The sequence below is a fragment of the Erinaceus europaeus genome, chromosome 3 (assembly GCF_950295315.1).
Source record: "Erinaceus europaeus chromosome 3, mEriEur2.1, whole genome shotgun sequence".
In the NCBI taxonomy this organism is placed as follows: domain Eukaryota; kingdom Metazoa; phylum Chordata; class Mammalia; order Eulipotyphla; family Erinaceidae; genus Erinaceus; species Erinaceus europaeus.
The window spans coordinates 84,067,605-84,087,287 of NC_080164.1; the positions used below are offsets into that span (position 1 = coordinate 84,067,605).

Consider the following 19,683-nt stretch of genomic DNA (forward strand, 5'->3'; position numbering starts at 1 on the left):
TGCCTGGTTCCCATAAGACAACAGTCCAGCTGTTCTTTTTGGCCTTGTTGCCTCAGCTGGGAAGCCCACATTTCTGTGCCTTTTCAAAGGATAGTGAATTTTTAAAAAATATTTATTTATCCCCTTTTGTCGCCCTTGTTGTTTTATTGTTGTAGTTATTGATGTCGTCATTGTTGGATAGGACAGAGAGAAATGGAAAGAAGAGGGGAAGACAGAGAGGGAGAGAGAGAGAGAGAGAGATCTGCAGACCTGCTTCACTGCCTGTGAAGCAACTCCCCTTCAGGTGGGGATCGGTGGGGGGGGGGGCTCGAACCGGGATCCTTATGCTGGTCCTTGTGCTTTGCGCCACTTGTGCTTAACTGCTGCGCTACCGCCCGACTCCCAGTGGATTTTTTTTTTATGTTTTATTTTTCATTAGTGATTTAACATTGATTTACAAGATTGTAAGGGATATAATTGTAATAGGGGTGTGATTCCATATCATTCCCACCACCAGAGTTCTGTGTCCCATCTCCTCCATTGGAAGCTTCCTTATTCTTGATCCCTCTGGGAGTATGGACCAAAGATCTTTATGGGATGCAGAAGGTGAAGGTCTGGCTTCTGGAATTGCTTCTCCACTGGACATGGGTGTTGGCAGGTTGATCCATACCCCCAGCCTGTTCCTATCTTTCCCTAGTGGGATAGGGCTCTGGGGAAGTGGGGTTCTGAGACATTAGTGAGGTCGTCTGCCCAGAGAAGTCAGAATGAAGTCATAGTAGCGTCTGCGACTTGATGGCTGACACTGCTCAATGGGAGGAGCACAGGGTGGCAGAAATCCCAAACCCTAGCTCCATTGAACTGGCTGTGAATTCACAGGCAAGCTGTCCACCTCTCTGGAACTCAGCTAACTCATCTGCAAAGTGGAAACATCATGTGTCGTTTATGTTGGGCCCTTCAAGCTCTGTGTCGAGATGAGGGCAGGGACTGGGTTTAGAGCCATGTGAAAATTAATTAAAGTACCTACAAGTGCAAAAGTGAGGTATTTTCACACCGTCTTCCACTACTATTAATAGGCCATCATCTTTATCCTATTCAGTTGTATCATTTGTCCAGTTGTTAAATGAGTATGAAAAGCAACATGGTGGGGGAAAAAAATGAAATAAAACTGAGTTATTCCAGGGCCTCTTTCTCTTTCTTTCTTTCTTTCTTTCTTTCTTTCTTTCTTTCTTTCTTTCTTTCTTTCCAGTTTTATTCTCACCCTGGAGGTGGTGCAGTGGTTAGAGTGCTTTAAGTGCTGAGTTCGAGCCCCAGAATCGCATGTTCCAGAGTGACACTCTGGTCCTCTCTCTCTCTTCCTCTCTCTCTCTCTCTTCCTGTCGTTGATGAGGAATTTTTTTTTTTTTTAAATAACGTGTGTTGTTGATGGCCAGTTCTCTGCTGCTGCAGCTTCTTTTTAACCCTGGTTAAGCCCATGACCTGGGTAAGAAGGTAGACTTTGGGGAGTCAGGTGGTAGCACAGCATGTTAAGCACAAGTAGCGCAAAGTGCAAGGACCAGCGTAAGGATCCCAGTTCGAGCCCCCAGCTCCCCACCTGTAGGGGGGACACTTCACAGGTGGTGAAGCAGGTCTGCAGGTGTCTGTCTTTCCCCCTCTGTCTTCCCCTCCTCCCTCCATTTCTCTCTGTCCCATCCAACAACAACATAAATAACTACAACAATAAAAATAACAAAGGCAACAAAAGGGAATAAATAAATAATTTTTTTTTAAAAAAAAGGTAGACTTTGGTGGTCCCGGAGGTGGTGCAGTGAGCGGATAAAGCATTGAACTCTCAAGCAGGAGGTCTTGAGTTCTATCCCTGGCAGCACATGAACCAGAGTGATGTTCAGTTCTTTCTCTCTCTCCTCTGTCATTCTCATTAATGAATAAAAAAAAAGGTAGACTTTGGGCTTGTTCCTGAATGCCACCCCCCAAGATGCTTGTCCCCCTCACTATAGCATCAGCAGGTGACAATCCCATGGTGCCTTTGAAGTCTCCCTCTTCTCTCAAGATAAATAACTGGACACCACAGGAGTTGGAATGGTGTCTGAGAAGCTGTCACCTTTTAGCCTTCTTCTTTTTTTTTTTTTTTTTACCAAAGCACTGATCAGCTCTGATTTATGGTGGTGCAGGAGACTGGACCTGGGACTTCGAAGCCTCAGGCATGACAGTCTGTTTGCATAACCATAATGCTGTCTACCCCTGCCCCTGCCAGCCTTCTTTGTGTAGTGAGTGTGCTATGGTGACTCTCTCACTTAACCTCTCCACTCCCAGAGTCCAGATAAGGAAACTGAGGCCCAGACATCTTTACAGAGGATTTGCAGATTAGGCACAGAGATGGCAATGGGGTATATTTGGGGTGTGAATTCAGTCCTTGAAGCAGACTTTGGTCTTGACACACCCTGGCACTGCTTCCAAGGCTTGAGCCTTACATGCCCCCAAGGCCCTGTCACAGTAGGAAGGAGCACAACCAAAGGAGTGGCTCTGAAGTCAGCCTCTTGCTGACTTAAGACGAAATAGACACTTTCCAAATGAGGGTTCCACAGCATCGGGGCAGCACCTGAGACCGAGGGGAACTCACCACCTTCTCCCTGCTGCCTCCTCCAGCCCATCACCAGCGGAGGGGTGACTTACCGCGAGCAGCCTTGGCACAAGGAGTGCTTCGTGTGCACAGCCTGCAAGAAGCCACTTTCTGGGCAGCGCTTCACATCCCGGGACGAGTTTGCCTACTGCCTCAGCTGCTTCTGTGACTTGTACGCAAAGAAATGTGCCGGGTGTACCCACCCCATCAGCGGTAAGTGTGCACAGAGCCCCATTTCCTGTGTGCTGACATCTCTCTTCCCACACCCACTTGATGGTCAAACAGCTACAGGGTTGGAGTGTGGGAGTCTGTTCCGACTCTAGGCCTCACTTGGGCCCTCAACAGAGCTGACGTGCTTACTTCCTTCTTGCTACGAGGGGAGACTCTTCAGTGGGTACTGCCTTCCCCTTTAGCTCACTAGTCACTGAATCCATATGGTTTCTTCTCAATAAGTTTAGGTTGGGGTCTGGAAGATGGTGGTGCAGTGAGTTGGGTGCTGAACTCAGAAGCATTAATTCTTGATCTCAATTCCCAGCATGCTATGTGCCAGAGTGACACACTTGTTCTATCTTGTGTTAACAAACAAAATACTTTCAAAACTCAAAAAGTAAGCTTGAGTTGGCCAGGGAGGTAGTGAGGTAGCTGTGCATCAGACTTTAATGCCTGAGGCTCTGAGGTCCCAGGTTCAATCCCTGGCACCACTGTAAACCTGAGATCTCTCTCTCTCTCTGTCTCTCAAAAGTCAATAGGGGCCTGGTGGTAGTGCACCTAGTTGAATGCACACATTACAGTGTGCAAGGATCCAGGTTCAAGCACCCGTTCCCCACCTGCAGGGTGAAAGCTTCACAAGTGATGAAACAGGTCTGCAGGTGTCTCTGTCCCTCTCTATTCCCCCTCCCCTCTCGATTTCTGTCACTATCCAGTAAATAAATAAAAGAAAAAAAATCAATACTGGGGGCCAGGTGGTAGTGCAGTGGGTTAAACACACATAGCATGAAGTGCAAGGATCCTGATTTGAGGCCCCAGCTCCCCACCTGCAGGGAGGTTGCTTCATAGGTGGTGAAGCAGGTCTGCAGGTATTTATCTTTCTCCCCCCCTCTCTGTCTTGCCCTCCTCTCTCAGTTTCTTTCTGTCCTATCCAACAACAACAAGAGCAATAAGGGCAATAAAGTGGGGAAAATGGCCTCTAGGAGCAGTGGATTTGTAGTGCAGGCACTGAGCCCCAGCGATAACTTCCACTCCTGGAAGCATTTTTTCCCCCTTTTTTCTTTTCTTGAGGCAAAAAAAAAAATTCAATCTTGGGGGGCCAGGTGGCAGCTTACCTGGTTGAGTGCACGTGTTACCACATGCAAGGACCTGAGTTCGAGCCCCTAGTCTCCATCTGCAGGGGGAAAACTTTGTGAGTGATGAAGCAGTGTTGCAGGTATCTCTCTCTCTATCATTACCTTCCCTATTGATTTATGGTTATCTCTATCCAATAAATAAATAAAGACAAAAAATTTATTTTTAAAAAAAGCAATCTTAAAAAAATAATTCACTTAATGGGGAACAGGAGATAGATCACCTGGTAGGTGAATTCTTGGTCCAAATTTCACCAGAATCAATTATAATTCTAAGATAACCCCATGTGTTTCATTCTTATTCCAAAGTGGGGGAGCAACGGAAGGACAGACTGTCCATGTTCTTTCTCACAGATGACCAACAGACCTTGAACATTTCATGGTAGCAATTAGTCATCAGAAGAGAACCATGCAGTGAAACTGAACTGAGTTACCACTGCTTTTCTCCTTTAGAATCTGAGCTGGCTTTCTCCATTGCTCACACATCATGTCTTTACCATCGGTTCCTAAGGAAGGAACGCCACCTTCCACAGGCTTCACTACACCACTCCTCGCCAGCTCTGTCAGCCAAGTTCAGGCTTCTGTAGCTGGTCTCATGGTACTCTAAACAGTGCCTTTCTCCACCCACCCCAAACATCCACCACTGCTCTGAGACCTTTCCTGATCACACACACCCCCCAAAATATACACACATTTCCCTCTTCTGTACTTCCTTTGGGATTTATCCATCATGACAGTTCTGATGGGCAGACATCAGGCAGTGTAGGTAGGAGTAAGAGATGCCAATTCTCTCTTTTGTTCTCTTCTCCTAAAAAATGTGGTTGGGATCTTGATGGAGATTGCATTAAATTTGTATATGGCTCTGGGCAGTATATTTATTTTGATGATGTTAATTCTTCCAACCCATGAACATGGATTATCTTTCCACTTCTTTGTGTCTTTTTCAATTTCTTTGAGTAGTGACTCATAATTTTCTGTATACAAGTCTTTCACTTCTTTTGTTAGGCTTATTCCTAGATATTTTGTTATTTTTGTTGCTATAGTAAAAGGGATTGATTTCCAGATTTCTTCTGCTACCTTAAGTGTTTGCATAGAGGAATGCCACTGATTTTTGTATGTTAATCTTATAGCCTGAAACCTTATTATTTTGCCTGATAACTTCCAAAAGCTGGATTCTTTAGGGTTTTTTTTATGCATAATATCATGTCATCTGCAAACAGGGAGAGTTTGACTTCTTCTCTTCCAATCTGTATGCCTTTAATTCCTTGCTCCTGCCTGATTGCTATGGCAAGAACTTCCAACACTATGTTGAATAGTAATGGTGATAATGGGCAGCCCTGTCTAGTACCTGATTTGTCCAACTCTCTCTCTTATGAAATCTCATTCTGGGAAGAAAACACATAATGTGTAAGTAAACAGACACATACAGTAGGGTCTGCATAATGAGAGTAGTAGACATTTGCTTCTGGAGCTAGTTTCTGTTTTTTGGTAACATCAAGGCTGCTGACACTGACGTGCATGTGCATTCCCAGTACATGGCTTCCAGACTGGCACTGTCTCAGTATCATACTGTCCTGACTTGGAAATCCTTTTTTCAGAACCAGGAATTGGGTCCTAATGTAACAACCTAAGCTTCTCCCTTTTTTTTTTCCTTTTTTTTCCTTCTTTTTCAAAGAAATATTTTAGCTTTAATTAATTTATTTTACTTGATAGGACAAAGAGAAACTGAGAGAGAAAGAGAGAGAGATACCCGCAGCATTGCTTCACTGTTCATGAAACTTTCTCCTTGAAGGTGGGGACTGGGGGCTTGAACCTGGGTCCTTGCACTTGGTAACACATGCACTGCCTGGTGTACAACCTAAACTTCTCTGCATCCATCCATCCATCCATCCATCCATCCATCCCCCTTTTCTTTTCTTTTTTTTTTTTTGCCTCCAGGGTTTTCTTTGGGGCTCAGTGCCTGTTCTATGAATCCACTGCTCCTGGTGGCTATTTTTTCCATTTTATTGGATAGGACAGAGAGAAACTGAGAGAAGAGAGGGAGAAAGATAGACACCTGCAGACCTGCTTTGCTGCTCCTCAAACTGGGATCCTTGTATGGGTCATTGCTCTGTACTATACACTTAACCAGATGCGCCACTGCCTGGCTCCATCCCCCTTCCTCCCTCCCACCCTTCCTTTCTTCCTTCCTTCCTTCTTTCCTTTCCTCTCCTTTTTTTTTAATATTTATTTATTTCACCTTTTGTTGCCCTTGTTGTTTAACATTGTTGTGGTTATTGATGTTGTTGTTGGATAGGACAGAGAGAAATGGAGAGAGGAGGGGAAGACAGAGAGGGGGGGAGAAAGATAAGACACCTGCAGACCTGCTTCACCGCCTGTGAAGGAGACTCCCCTGCAGGTGAGGAGCCGGAGGGCTCGAACAGGGATCCTTATGCCGGTCCTTGCGCTTTGTGCCACGTGCACTTAACCCGCTGCACCACCACCCGACTCCCCCTTTTCTTTCTTTTACCACCAGGTTTATTGCTGGGGCTTAGTGTTTATACAAGTCCTCCACTCCTGGAAGCATTTTTTTCCTTTTTTTTTTTTAATATTTTTTAACTTTATTTTTTATTATTATTTTTTAATATTTATTTTCCCTTTTTGTTTCCCTTGTTTTTCTATTGTTGTAGTTATTATTATTGTTGTTATTGATGCCATCATTGTTGGATAGGACAGAGAAAAATGGAGAGAGGAGGGGAAGACAGAGAGGAGGAGAGAAAGATAGACACCTGCAGTCCTGCTTCACCGCCTGTGAAGCGACTCCCCTGCAGGTGAGGAGCCGGGGGCTCCAACCAGGATCCTTATGCCGGTCCTTGCGCTTTGCGCCACGTGCGATTTGCTCCACGTGCGCTTAACCCACTGGGCTACAGCCCGACTCCCTTTCCTTTCTTTTCTTGAGAGACAGACAGAAATAGAGGGGGAGTGGGGAGAAAAAAACAGAGGAGACACCTGCAATACTGCTCCTCCACTGGGAAAGCTTCCTCCCTGCAGGTGGCTACGGGGGGGGGGGGGCTTGAACTCAGGTCTTCACACATGGTGGCCTGTGCATTCTACCAGGTGCGCCACTATCTGCCCCTCGGCCTTCTGTTCTTCACCCAGTGTCATTCTTCTTTGTTAACAGGACTTGGGGGTACAAAGTACATCTCCTTCGAAGAGCGGCAGTGGCATAACGACTGCTTTAACTGCAAGAAGTGTTCCCTGTCCCTGGTGGGCCGAGGCTTCCTCACTGAGAGGGATGACATCCTGTGTCCTGACTGTGGAAAGGACATCTGAGCACTGTGTGTGGATTGCTGTGTTTTATCCCTCCTCCGGGCCTCAGCGAGTTCTGGTCCCACTGGCCTCCTGGAGACTTTCCTCTTGTGCTTCTTCCATAGCGATGTGCACGTGTCTCAGGGCTTCTGCCCTTTGCACAAGGTTTCATCCCAAGAAAGGAAACCCCTCCCCCATTATGTAGACCCTCGGCGGGGGGTGGGGTGGGGGAGTTGAATTTCATAAGCCAATGTAAAGAAAAAAATGCCTTTTGAATGTCTTTATAAATGTCTTTCTCTCACTGCATATTTCATTTCTAAAGCAATGAATAGGTCACGAACTTGAATGTTTTCCAAATCACATAGTAATCAAGAGCTGGTATTCACAACTATGTCACTTCCTGTCAAGTAAAGCAAGATGATCTGACTTACAATAAAGTTATCCAGAGTAAACCCTTTAATTTCACAAGTGTGTGAAGACAGAAATAATTTTTCCCACCTGCAGGGGGCAGGGGGGAGTTTCATGAGTAGTGGAGCAGTGCTACAGGTGTCTCTCCCGTTTCTTTCTCTATCTCTGTCTCTCACCTATCAAAGATAAAATAAAACTTAAAAACAAAAGAAGTTAGGGGTCAGGCTGTGACGCAGCCAGTTAGGCACACATAGTACCAAGCACAAAGATCCAGGTTCAGACCTGGCTCCCACCTGCACCAGGGATGCTTCACAAGTGAAGCAGGTCTGAAGGCCTCTCTCTCTTTCTCCCCTTCTCTCTCAATTTCTCTCTGTCCTATCAAATAAAAAAAAAAGTGGCCACCAGGAGTGGTGGATTCATGGTGCTAGCATTGAGCCCCAGTGATAACGTTGGAGGGAAAAAAAAATAGAATTAATTAAACACTAAAGTTCTGATATAAACAACACTCTACTGAATATTTCGCTGGTCACTGTATGAGGTGCAAGTCCTGATGGGCTGGGACAGTGATCACTGAAAAAGTGTTCCCCCTTCAGCTGAAAACAAAGTCTTCCTTCCATGAGTGAGGCCCCAGGCTTCCTCCTTGCACTGCATGGCAGCACCATGGACAGCATCAAGAGAACTCCATGCATCTGAAGTGGTATTTTGGTGTTTCTCTCCCTCCACCCCACTCCCACCGCCCACTTTGTGTATTTTCTGCCTGTCAAGAAAGTACAGAGTGAAAAAACTGAGATTAGGCTGGGGAGGTGACTCGGCAGTGTTGGGTGCATAAGGCCCTGGGTTCATTCTGGCACATAAAATAAATGATTCTGGGGACAGCCTGGGAGGTAGTGCAGAGGCTACACATTGGGACTTTTAAAGTATCAGACCCCAGGTGTGATCACTAGCATTGCATGCGCTGGAGTGATGTTCTAGTTCACTTTCCTTCTCTCTAGTGTTAGTAAATAGTTAAGACTCTGAGGTCCAAGGTTCAATCCCTAGCACCACCATATACCAGATCTGAGCAAAGCTCTGGTTACAAAACAATTATGGGGGAGTCAGGAGGTAGCACAGTAGGTTAAGCGCACGTGGCACAAAGCGCAAGGACGTGTTAAGGATCCCGGTTGGAGCCTCCGGCTCCCCACCTGTAGGGGAGTCTCTTCATAAGCAGTGAAGCATGTTTGCAGGTATCTATCCCCCTCTCTGTCTTCCCCTCCTCTCTTCATTTCTCTCTGTCCTAACAATGATGACATCAATAGCAACAACAACTGCAACAATAAAAAAATAACAAGGGCAACAAAAGGGAAAGTAAATAAATATTAAATATGTGTGTGTGTGTGTGTGTGTGTGTGTGTGTGTGTGTAAAAAAAAAAAAACAATAATAGGGTGTCAGGCAGTGGTGCAGCGAATTAAGTGCATTTGAAGCACAAGGACCAGCATAAGGATCTCGATTCAAGGCCCCAGCTCCCCACCTGCAGGGGGGTCGCTTCACAGGCGATGAAGCAGGTCTGCGGGTGTCTTTCTCTCCCCTTCTCTGTCTTCCCATCCTCTCTCGATTTCTCTGTCCTAGCCAACAACAATAACAACAATACTACTAATACCAATAATGATAACAGCAACGATAAACAAGGGCAACAAAAGGGGAAAAAATAGCCTCCAGGAGCAGTGAGTGGATTCATGGTGCAGGCACTGAGCCCCAGCAATAACCCTGGAGGAAAAAAAAAAAATAGTCATAGATATGTATATTTGGGGGGGGTCAGTCAGTAGCACAGCAAGTTAAGCGCACATGACACAAGCGCAGGGACCGGCATAAGGATCCCAGTTTGAGCCTCTGGCTCCCTACCTGTAGGGAAGTCACTTCACAGGCGGTGAAGCAGGTCTGCAGCTGTCTCTTTCTCTCCCCCTCTCTGTCTTCCCCTCCTCTCTCCATTTCTCTGTCCTATCCAACAACAGCATCAATGGCAACAAAAACAAGGGGGAAAAAATGGCTTCCAGGAGCATTGGATTCATATTGCAGGCACTGAGCCCCAGTAATAACCCTAGAGGCAAAAATGGGAAAAGAAAAAAGTAATTTGTTTACTCTTTCACTTTATTTAAAAATCTTTTATTTATTATTGGATAGAGACAGAGAAAATGAGAGGGGAGAAGGAGAGAAAGAGAGACACCTGCAGCTCTGACTCACTATGAAGCGTTCCCCTTGTAGGTGGGGACCACAGGCTTGAACCTGGGTCCTTGCACACTAATGTGTGAGCTTAACCAGGTGCACCACTGCCTGGCCCTCATAATAGAAATTTAAAGAAAAGTCTTCAGTCAGTACTACAGCCTCTTTCCCACCACCTTTTTGTTGCTTCTCCCAAACACCCTCTTAGAAGTTCCTACTCATGTGAAGCAGTGACAAGGCTCCGAATGTAAACAGCAGAACATGAGCTGATGACAGTGAAAGGGGTGCTGACACTATGTGACAGAGCTTGGTGCTTCCCCATGGCCACTGGATTCCTGTCTCACTGACACATCCGTTCCAGAAAGGGAAGGATGGCATCAGGACAAAGTGCCAGGCCTGCAGAGACAGATTTCTGCCTGCCTGTATATTCTGAACAGTTTAGCACACATAGGATTCCTTCAGTGCTTCTGAAAAGACACGATGGTAAAAGTAGAGAAAAGGAGGACTTCCAGAGGCAGAGCTACGAGCAGCAGATCGCTTTCTCGCCTCTCCTCTTCTCTTCTCTCCCGGATCAACTAGGAATACCAAAGGAGACCACCCGGGACCGAAATAAGACAGGACTAGAATGACCACAGGAACCCAGTAAATCACCGGTGAGTACAAACACGTGTGGCTGGTGACAGAGAGGAGAGAGGAGCCTAAAGAGAGATTAAGTGACTGCTAACAGTCCAGCAGTTTGTCAGTTGAGACACCACCTCCAGTCTGCTCCACCAACAAGGGGACAGCTGAAGGGAGGAAAGGACTCCCCAGAGACTCACCAAGTGCAACTCTGAGTCTCCATTGCTACTACCCTCAGAATCTGGAGCAGTGACAGGGAGGGACACCAGGGGACAGAGATCTAACCAGGAAACTCAGGAGAAGACCTATACCTCTGGTGGCTTAGCTAAGGAGCTGTGAAAGTCTCTTTGCATAACCACTGGATTATCTCTGCCACACCCTGCTTTATCTCTTGGTCAGGAGTCAATGATTGAGCTAAGAAGCCTATTGATAGTTGAAAAGCCCTCAGGCTCCCATAGCCTACAGGGAAGGAAAAAAAAGAGGCTTTTAAACCACTGAGCTACAACTCAGGGATTGGATCAACTGTTAACTTCCACCACTGTGAACCCTTTAACTTACTTAGACACAAGTCAATCCAGGCAATAGTAATCAATAATTTGAAAAGTACTGATAAAGGGAACTCATAACATAATATATAAAATGGTTAAAACAACAAGAAAAAATATTGGAGACTCGAACCAGGACAAGAGTCCAGCTAAAAGTCCTCCAGAGGGTGAAGCACAAAACAACGAGTTCAACATCCAAACATTAGCTAAGGAAATAATAACAGGAGTGAGTAGAGAATTTGAAAAAATTGTAATCAGAAATGCAGGAACAACAAATGAGACTATGGAAGAAAATACTAATTATCTAATGGTTATTAGAGAGCTGAAAGCTGAAATCATTGAGCTAAGAACGTAACTAAGTGAACAAGCTAAAACATTATCAGAACAGGGCAACAAAATAGATGAACTCCAGAAAACAATAGAGGGAAGAGAGAATAGAATCAATGAGGCTGAAGACAGAATTGGCAAGATTGAGGATGAATTAACTAAAAAAGAAGTAAGAGATCTCAAAAAGAGATTAATAGATGCTGAAAACAACAACAGAGTCCTATGGGATGACTTCAAAAGAAACAATATACGCATTATTGGCATACCAGAGAAAGAAAGAGAAGGAGAGGAAGAAAGCATTTTCCAGGCCATAATAGCTGAAAACTTCCCTAGTCTAGACAACATCAAAGACATAAAGATTCAAGAAGCCCAGAGGGTCCCAAACAGAATTAACCCAGACCTAAAGACACCAAGACATATCATACTTAGAATGGAAAGGAATAAGGATAAAGAAAGGATCCTGAAGGCTGCAAGAGAAAAACAAAGAGTCACCTACAAAGGAAAACGCATAAGATTAGCAGCAGACTTCTCTATACAATCACTACAGGACAGAAGAGAATGGCAAGATATCAATCGAGTGCTCAATGAGAAAGGCTTTCAGCCAAGAATACTATATCCTGCTAGACTGTCATTCAGACTAGATAGAGGCATCAAAACCTTCTCAGACAAGCAACAGTTGAAGGAAGCAACCATCACCAAGCCTGCCCTGAAAGAAGTCATGAAAGATCTCCTATAAACAATCAGACCACCACAAATAGGCCATATATCAAAACACTCTAAAACTCTACAAGAATGGCGTTAAAATATCTTCAATCTTTGATATCAATAAATGTCAATGGCCTGAATTCACCTATTAAAAGACACAGAGTAGGAAGATGCATCAGAAAACACAACCCAACAATATGCTGTTTACAGGAAACCCACCTAACTCAACAAGACAAACACAGACTTAAAGTGAAAGTATGGAAAACTATCATACAAGCCAATGGCCCACAAAAAAGGGCAGGAACAGCTCTTCTCATATCTGATATGATAGACTTTAAAATAGATAAGATTAAAAAAGATAGGAATGGACACTACTTAATGCTCAGAGGATCATTCAATCAAGAGGACTTAACAATTATTAACATCTATGCACCCAATGAGAAGCCATCTAAATACATCAAACTTCTACTGAAAGAGCTACAGCAATATATTAACAGTAACACAATCATAGTAGGGGACTTCAACACCCCACTCTCTCAACTTGACAGATCATCCAGGAAGAAAATCAATAAAGACATAAGGGAGCTAAATGAAGAGATAGATAAACTAGAACTATTGGACATTTTCAGAGTCATTCATCCCAAGAAACTGGAATACACATTTTACTCAAATCCACATGGGTCATTCTCAAGGATAGACCATATATTAAGCCACAAAGACAGCATCAGCCAATTCAAGAGCATTGAAATCATCCCAAGCATCTTCTCAGACCACAGTGGAATTAAACTAACACTTAACAATCAACAAAAGATTAGTAACAGTCCCAAAATGTGGAAGCTCAACAGTACACTTCTTAACAACTTCTGGGTCAAAGAGGAAATCGAGGAAGAAATCAAAATGTTTCGAGAGTTCAATGAAAATGAAGACACAAGCTATCAAAATATTTGGGACACAGCTAAAGCAGTCCTAAGAGGGAAGTTCATAGCTATACAAGCACACATTAGGAAACAAAAAAAAGCACAAATAAACAGCCTGATTGCACATCTTAAAGACCTAGAAGAAGAACAACAAAGGAACCCTAAAGCAACCAGAAGGACAGAAATCACTAAAGTTAGGGCAGAAATCAATAACATTGAGAATAAGAAAACCATACGAAAGATCAACGAAAGTAAATGTTGGTTCTTCGAAAGAGTGAACAAAATCGACAAACTTTTAGCCAGACTCACAAAACTAAAAAGGAAGAAGACCCAAATAAATCGGATACTAAATGAAAGAGGAGATATCACAACAGACACCGCAGAAATTCAACATATCATGCAAAGCTTCTATGAACAACTATATGCCACCAAGCTAGAGAACCTGGAAGAAATGGCTGATTTCCTAGATACCTACCAACTTCCAAAACTAAGTAAAGAGGAAGTGGATAACATGAACAGGCCCATCACAGCTAATGAAATTGAAACAGTTATCAAAAAATCTCCCCAAAAATAAAAGTCCTGGACCAGATGGCTTTACAAATGAATTCTACAAAACCTTCAAAGAAGAAGTAATACCTCTACTTTTAAAAGTCTTCCAGAAGATTGAAGACACTGGAATACTCCCTGCCAGCTTCTATGAAGCCAACATCACCCTGATACCAAAAGCAGACAGGGACACAACCAAAAAAGAAAACTACAGACCAATATCTCTGATGAACATAGATGCGAAAATATTGAACAAAATTCTAGCCAACCGGATACAGCAGTATATCTAAAAGATTGTTCATCATGACCAAGTGGGGTTTATCCCAGGCATGCAAGGTTGGTTAAATATATGTAAATCAATCAATGTGATCCACCACATCAACAAAAGCAAGACCAAAAACCACATGGTCATATCAATAGATGCAGAGAAAGCCTTTGACAAAATACAACATCCCTTTATGATCAAAACACTACAAAAATGGGAATAGATGGAAAATTTCTGAAGATAGTGGAGTCTATATATAGCAAACCTACAGCCAACATCATATTCAATGGTGAAAAACTGGAAGCATTTCCACTCAGATCAGGTACTTGACAGGGATGCCCATTATCGCCATTACTATTCAACATAGTGTTGGAAGTTCTTGCCATAGCAATCAGGCAGGACCAAGGAATTAATGGGACACAGACTGGAAGAGAAGAAACCAAACTCTCCCTGTTTGCAGGTGACATGATAGTATACACAGAAAAACCTAAAGAGTCCAGCAAGATGCTTTTGGAAATCATCAGCCAATACAGCAAGGTGTCAGGCTACAAAATTAACATTCAAAAGTCAGTGGCATTCCTCTATGCAAACACTAAGCTAGAAGAAATTGAAATCCAGAAATCAATTCCTTTTACTATAGCAACTAAAACAATAAAATATCTAGGAGTAAACCTAACCAAGGAAATGAAAGACTTGTATACTGAAAATTATGAGTTACTACTCAAGGAAATTGAAAAAGACACAAAGAAGTGGAAAGATATTCCATGTTCATGGGTTGGTAGAATTAACATCATCAAAAATGAATATACTACCCAGAGCCATCTACAAATTTAATGCTATCCCCATCAAGATCCCAACCACATTTTTTAGGAGAATAGAACAAATGCTACAAATGTTTATCTGGAACCAGAAAAGACCTAAAAAAAGACCTAAAATTGCCAAAACAATTTTTCCGCATACATTTTAAAGACATTTTCAATGAAACGAATCCAATTACAAGGAAGACTAAGGCAAGTATAAACCTATGGGACTACATCAAATTAAAAGGCTTCTTCACAGCAAAAGAAACCACTACCCAAATCAAGAGACCCCTCACAGAATGGGAGAAGATCTTTACATGCCATACATCAGATAAGAGTTTAATAACCAACATATATAAAGAGCTTACCAGACTCAACAACAAGACAACAAATAACCCCATCCAAAAATGGGGGGAGGAATTGGACAGAATATTCACCACAGAAGAGATCCAAAAGGCCGAGAAACACATGAAAAAATGCTCCAAGTCTCTGATTGTCAGAGAAATGCAAATCAAGACAACAATGAGATATCACTTCACTCCTGTGAGAATGTCACACATCAGAAAAGGTAACAGCAGCAAATGCTGGAGAGGGTGTGGGGTCAAAGGAACCCTCCTGCACTGCTGGTGGGAATGTCAATTGGTCCAACCTCTGTGGAGAACAGTCTGGAGAACTCTCAGAAGGCTAGAAATGGACCTACCCTATGACCCTGCAATTCCCCTCCTGGGGATATATCCTAAGGAACCCAACACATCCATCCAAAAAGATCTGTGTACACATATGTTCTTGGCAGCACAATTTGTAATAGCCAAAACCTGGAAGCAACCCAGGTGTCCAACAACAGATGAGTGGCTGAGCAAGTTGTGGTATATATACACAATGGAATACTACTCAGCTGTAAAAAATGGTGACTTCACCGTTTTCAGCCGATCTTGGATGGACCTTGAAAAAATCATGTTGAGTGAAATAAGTCAGAAACAGAAGGATGAATACGGGATGATATCACTCTCAGGCCGAAGTTGAAAAACAAGATTAGAAAAGAAAACACAAGTCGAACCTGAAATGGAATTGGAGTATTACACCAAAGTAAAAGACTCTGGGGTGGGTGGGTGGGTGGGGAGAATACAGGTCCATGAAAAATGATGAATGAAATAGTGGGGGTTGTATTGCTAAATGGGAATCTGGGGAATGTTATGCATGTAAAAAAAAAAAAAAAAAAAAGAAGTAGAAACGCAAAGCAGAAATTGACTGAGTTTGGAGTATGGCACCAAAGTAAGAAAGCAGAAGTATACTAGAGTTTGCAGTGAGTACCTCCCTAATACTTCCTCTCCACTTTTCCAAGCTTTGGGTCCATGATTGCTCAACAATTTGTTTGGCTTTGTATGTTAACTCTCTTTTCAGTCACCAGGTTCCAGGTGTCATCAGGATGCCGGCCAGACTTCCCTGGATTGAAGACACCACCAATGTGTCCTGGAGCTCAGCTTCCCCAGAGACCCATCCTACTAGGGAAAGAGAGAGGCAGACTGGGAGTATGGACTGACCAGTCAACGCCCATGTTCAGCGAGGAAGCAATTACAGAAGCCAGACCTTCTACCTTCTGCAACCCTCAATGACCCTGGGTCCATGCTCCCAGAGAGATAGAGAATGGGAAAGCTATCAGGGGAGGGGGTGGGTTATGGAGATTGGGTGGCGGGAATTGTGTGGAGTTGTACCCCTCCTACCCTATGGTTTTGTTAATTAATCCTTTCTTTAATAAAAAAAAAAAAAAAACTGTACTAGCAATATTGGTGAAAGCATAAAAAAAAAAAAAAAAGAGAACTGGAAATATTTCTTGCCCTACTGTTTGAAGTTTAGTAGGCGGTATGGAAGTCTTGCCCATGACATTGTGATAGGGATGGAGGTTGCCACCCACAGGGGAATGGGGGTGCAGTGTAGGGGGGAGGGACACTCACAATGCAGAAGGGAATCATAAAGGGGTCCCTGAGGCTGCCCATCACAACGGTCGGAACAAGTGATCATCACACACTGTTTTCAGATAACACTCTCATTAAAAAAAAAAAAAAAGAAAATGAAAAAGACACAAAGAAGTGGAAAGATATTCCATGTTCATGTGTTGGAAGAATTAACATCATCATAATGAATATATTACCCAGAGCCATCTACAAATTTAATGCCATCCCCATCAAAATCCCAAGCACATTTTTTAGGAGAATAGAAAAAATGCTACAAATGTTTATCTGGAACCAGAAAAGACCTAGAATTGCCAAAACAATCTTGAGAAAAAAGAACAGAACCGGAGGCATCACACTCCCAGATCTCAAACTGTATTATAGGGCCATTGTCATCAAAACTGCTTGGTACTGGAACATGAACAGACACAATGACCAGTGGAATAGAACTGAGAGCCCAGAAATGAGGCCCCACACCTATGGACATCTAATCTTTGACAAAGGGGCCCAGACTATTACATGGAGAAAGCAGAGTCTCTTCAACAAATGGTGTTGGAAACAATGGGTTGAAACATGCAGAAGAATGAAACTGAATCACTGTATTTCACCAAATACAAAAGTAAATTCCAAGTGGATCAAGGACTTGGATGTTAGACCACAAACTATCAAATACTTAGAGGAAAATATTGGCAGAACTTTTTTCCGCATACATTTTAAAGACATCTTCAATGAAACGAATCCAATAACAAAGAAGACTAAAGCAAGTATAAACCTATGGGACTACATCAAATTAAAAAGCTTCTTCACAGCAAAAGAAACCACTACCCAAACCAAAAGACCCCTCACAGAATGGGAGAAGATCTTTACATGCCATACATCAGACAAGAGTTTAATAACCAACATATATAAAGAGCTTGCTACACTCAACAACAAGACAACAAATAACCCCATCCAAAAATGGGGGGAGGACTTGGACAGAATATTCACCACAGAAGAGATCCAAAAGGCCGAGAAACACATGAAAAAATGCTCCAAGTCTCTGATTGTCAGAGAAATGCAAATCAAGACAACAATGAGATACCACTTCACTCCTGTGAGAATGTCATACATCAGAAAAGGTAACAGCAGCAAATGCTGGAGAGGGTGTGGGGTCAAAGGAACCCTTCTGCACTGCTAGTGGGAATGTCAATTGGTCCAACCTCTGTGGAGAACAGTCTGGAGAACTCTCAGAAGGCTAGAAATGGACCTACCCTATGACCCTGCAATTCCTCTCCTGGGGATATATCCTAAGGAACCCAACACATCCATCCAAAAAGATCTGTGTACACATATGTTCTTGGCAGCACAATTTGTAATAGCCAAAACCTGGAAGCAACCCAGGTGTCCAACAACAGATGAGTGGCTGAGCAAGTTGTGGTATATATACACAATGGAATACTACTCAGCTGTAAAAAATGGTGACTTCACCGTTTTCAGCTGATCTTGGATGGAGCTTGAAAAAATCATGTTGAGTGAAATAGGTCAGAAACAGAAGGATGAATATGGGATGATCTCACTCTAGGAAGAAGTTGAAAAACAAGACCAGAAAAGAAAACACAAGTAGAACCTGAAATGGAATTGGTGTATTGCACCAAAGTAAAAGACTCTGGGGTGGGGGTGGGGAGGTGGGGAGAATACAGGTCCATGAAGGATGATAAATGACATAGTGGGGCTTGTATTGTTAAATGGGAAACTGGGGAATGTTATGCATGTACAAACTATTGTATTTACTGTTGAATGTAAAACATTAATTCCCCAATAAAGAAATAAATAAATAAAATTTTTTAAAAAATAGAGAAAAGATGACTGCAGTGAGACTCTTAGACTGAGGTACAAGTTCGGCAGTCGTCTGTAAAATCATCTTGGAAGCTGTTTGTGGAAGGCATTGGGTTGATTTATGGTCATTACACTCTTTGGGCAGAGAGAGAACATCTAGTGGTTATTCAAACAGACTCTCATGCCTAAGGCTCCAAAGTCCCAGCACCACCATAAGCTAGAACTAAGCAGTGTTCTGGTGGGAAACAAAACGAAAACCATTCTGCACTCCTTTTCAGAACGGTGGTAACAGTGACCTTCTGTCCTTAGCTATATCCTAAGATATGTTAAAATGACATGTTCTGTGGGAGTCGAGTGGTAATGCAGCAGGTTAAGCACACGTGGCGCAAAGTACAAAGACTGGTGTAAGGATCCCGGTTCGAGCCCCCGGCTCCCCACCTGCAGGGGGGTCGCTTCACAGGCAGTGAAGCAGGTCTCATGTGTCTATCTTTCTCTCCCCCTGTCTTCCCCTCCTCTATTTCTCTCTGTCCTATCCAACAACGACGACATCAATAACAATAACTGCAACAATAAAACAATAAGGGTAATAAAAGGGTGCCGGGGGCCAGCCCCAGCAGGTTATTAGGGTAACCTGGAGGAGGAGTGCCAGCAAAGAATGAAGAATGAGAGGCGAGTGAGTTGATGTTGAATCAAGCTCAAGCAGACATCCTGTCTTACTTAAGCAGAACTTTATTTTTATAGTCTCATAAGGCTTAGATCATTAAAACAAAAATCACCAAGGTATTGATTATTAAAACAAAAATCACCAAGTAAGAACAGCACAGGTAGGGAACACCTCCTGCTTGTGGAACATTCAAATTCCAGGGGCACTTTCCTCCCTAGAGATCACATCACAGTTTCTATGTTTTTTGTTATTCCTGTACCTGTGTGCTAGGCAAATGTCCTATTAAGATTAATATTCTACCTGTATGTTTATGCCATTCTCTTGCCCCTATGCATCAGAAGCCAATGGTTCATAGAAAGTTCAAGCTTGTTATATTTCTAGGGGCCTTAAACAAATTGAGCAGCCCATTTTTCATAAAATCTATTCCATTGTTTGATCAAGGAGCTTTGTTTTGTTCCTTACTGAGAAGGCACCAAGGTGGTGCTGACCTGGCCAGCCTCTCCATAAAGTTAAACTGTCTAGCTAGAATCCATCTTCTGTGTATGCTCACTATGTGACCTAGGTTCTTGTGTACTATTCCTGCATAAGGAAGTGGGAGCATAGTGGTGGATGGTAGATTAAAAGGCCCATTGTATCTAGGCAGGTACCATAACTTTCCATTAATTAATTATGCTATGTAAGATGGCCCCTCCACTGCGGGAAC

At 43.1% G+C, this 19,683-nt stretch overlaps 1 protein-coding gene across 4 annotated transcripts in view; it reads left to right on the forward strand.

The window, feature by feature from the left end:
- The window catches only part of FHL2 (four and a half LIM domains 2), a 72,934-nt gene extending 65,250 nt beyond the window's left edge, over positions 1-7,684 (forward strand). For all 4 annotated transcript variants that reach the window (XM_060187621.1, XM_060187620.1, XM_007531938.3 and 1 more), the window contains 2 exons: positions 2,623-2,809; positions 7,097-7,684. In XM_060187621.1, coding sequence (XP_060043604.1) covers positions 2,623-2,809; positions 7,097-7,248 — 339 coding nt within the window. In that variant the 3' untranslated portion in view covers positions 7,249-7,684. The remainder of the gene's footprint in view (positions 1-2,622; positions 2,810-7,096) is intronic.
- The last annotated feature ends 11,999 nt before the right edge of the window (positions 7,685-19,683 follow it).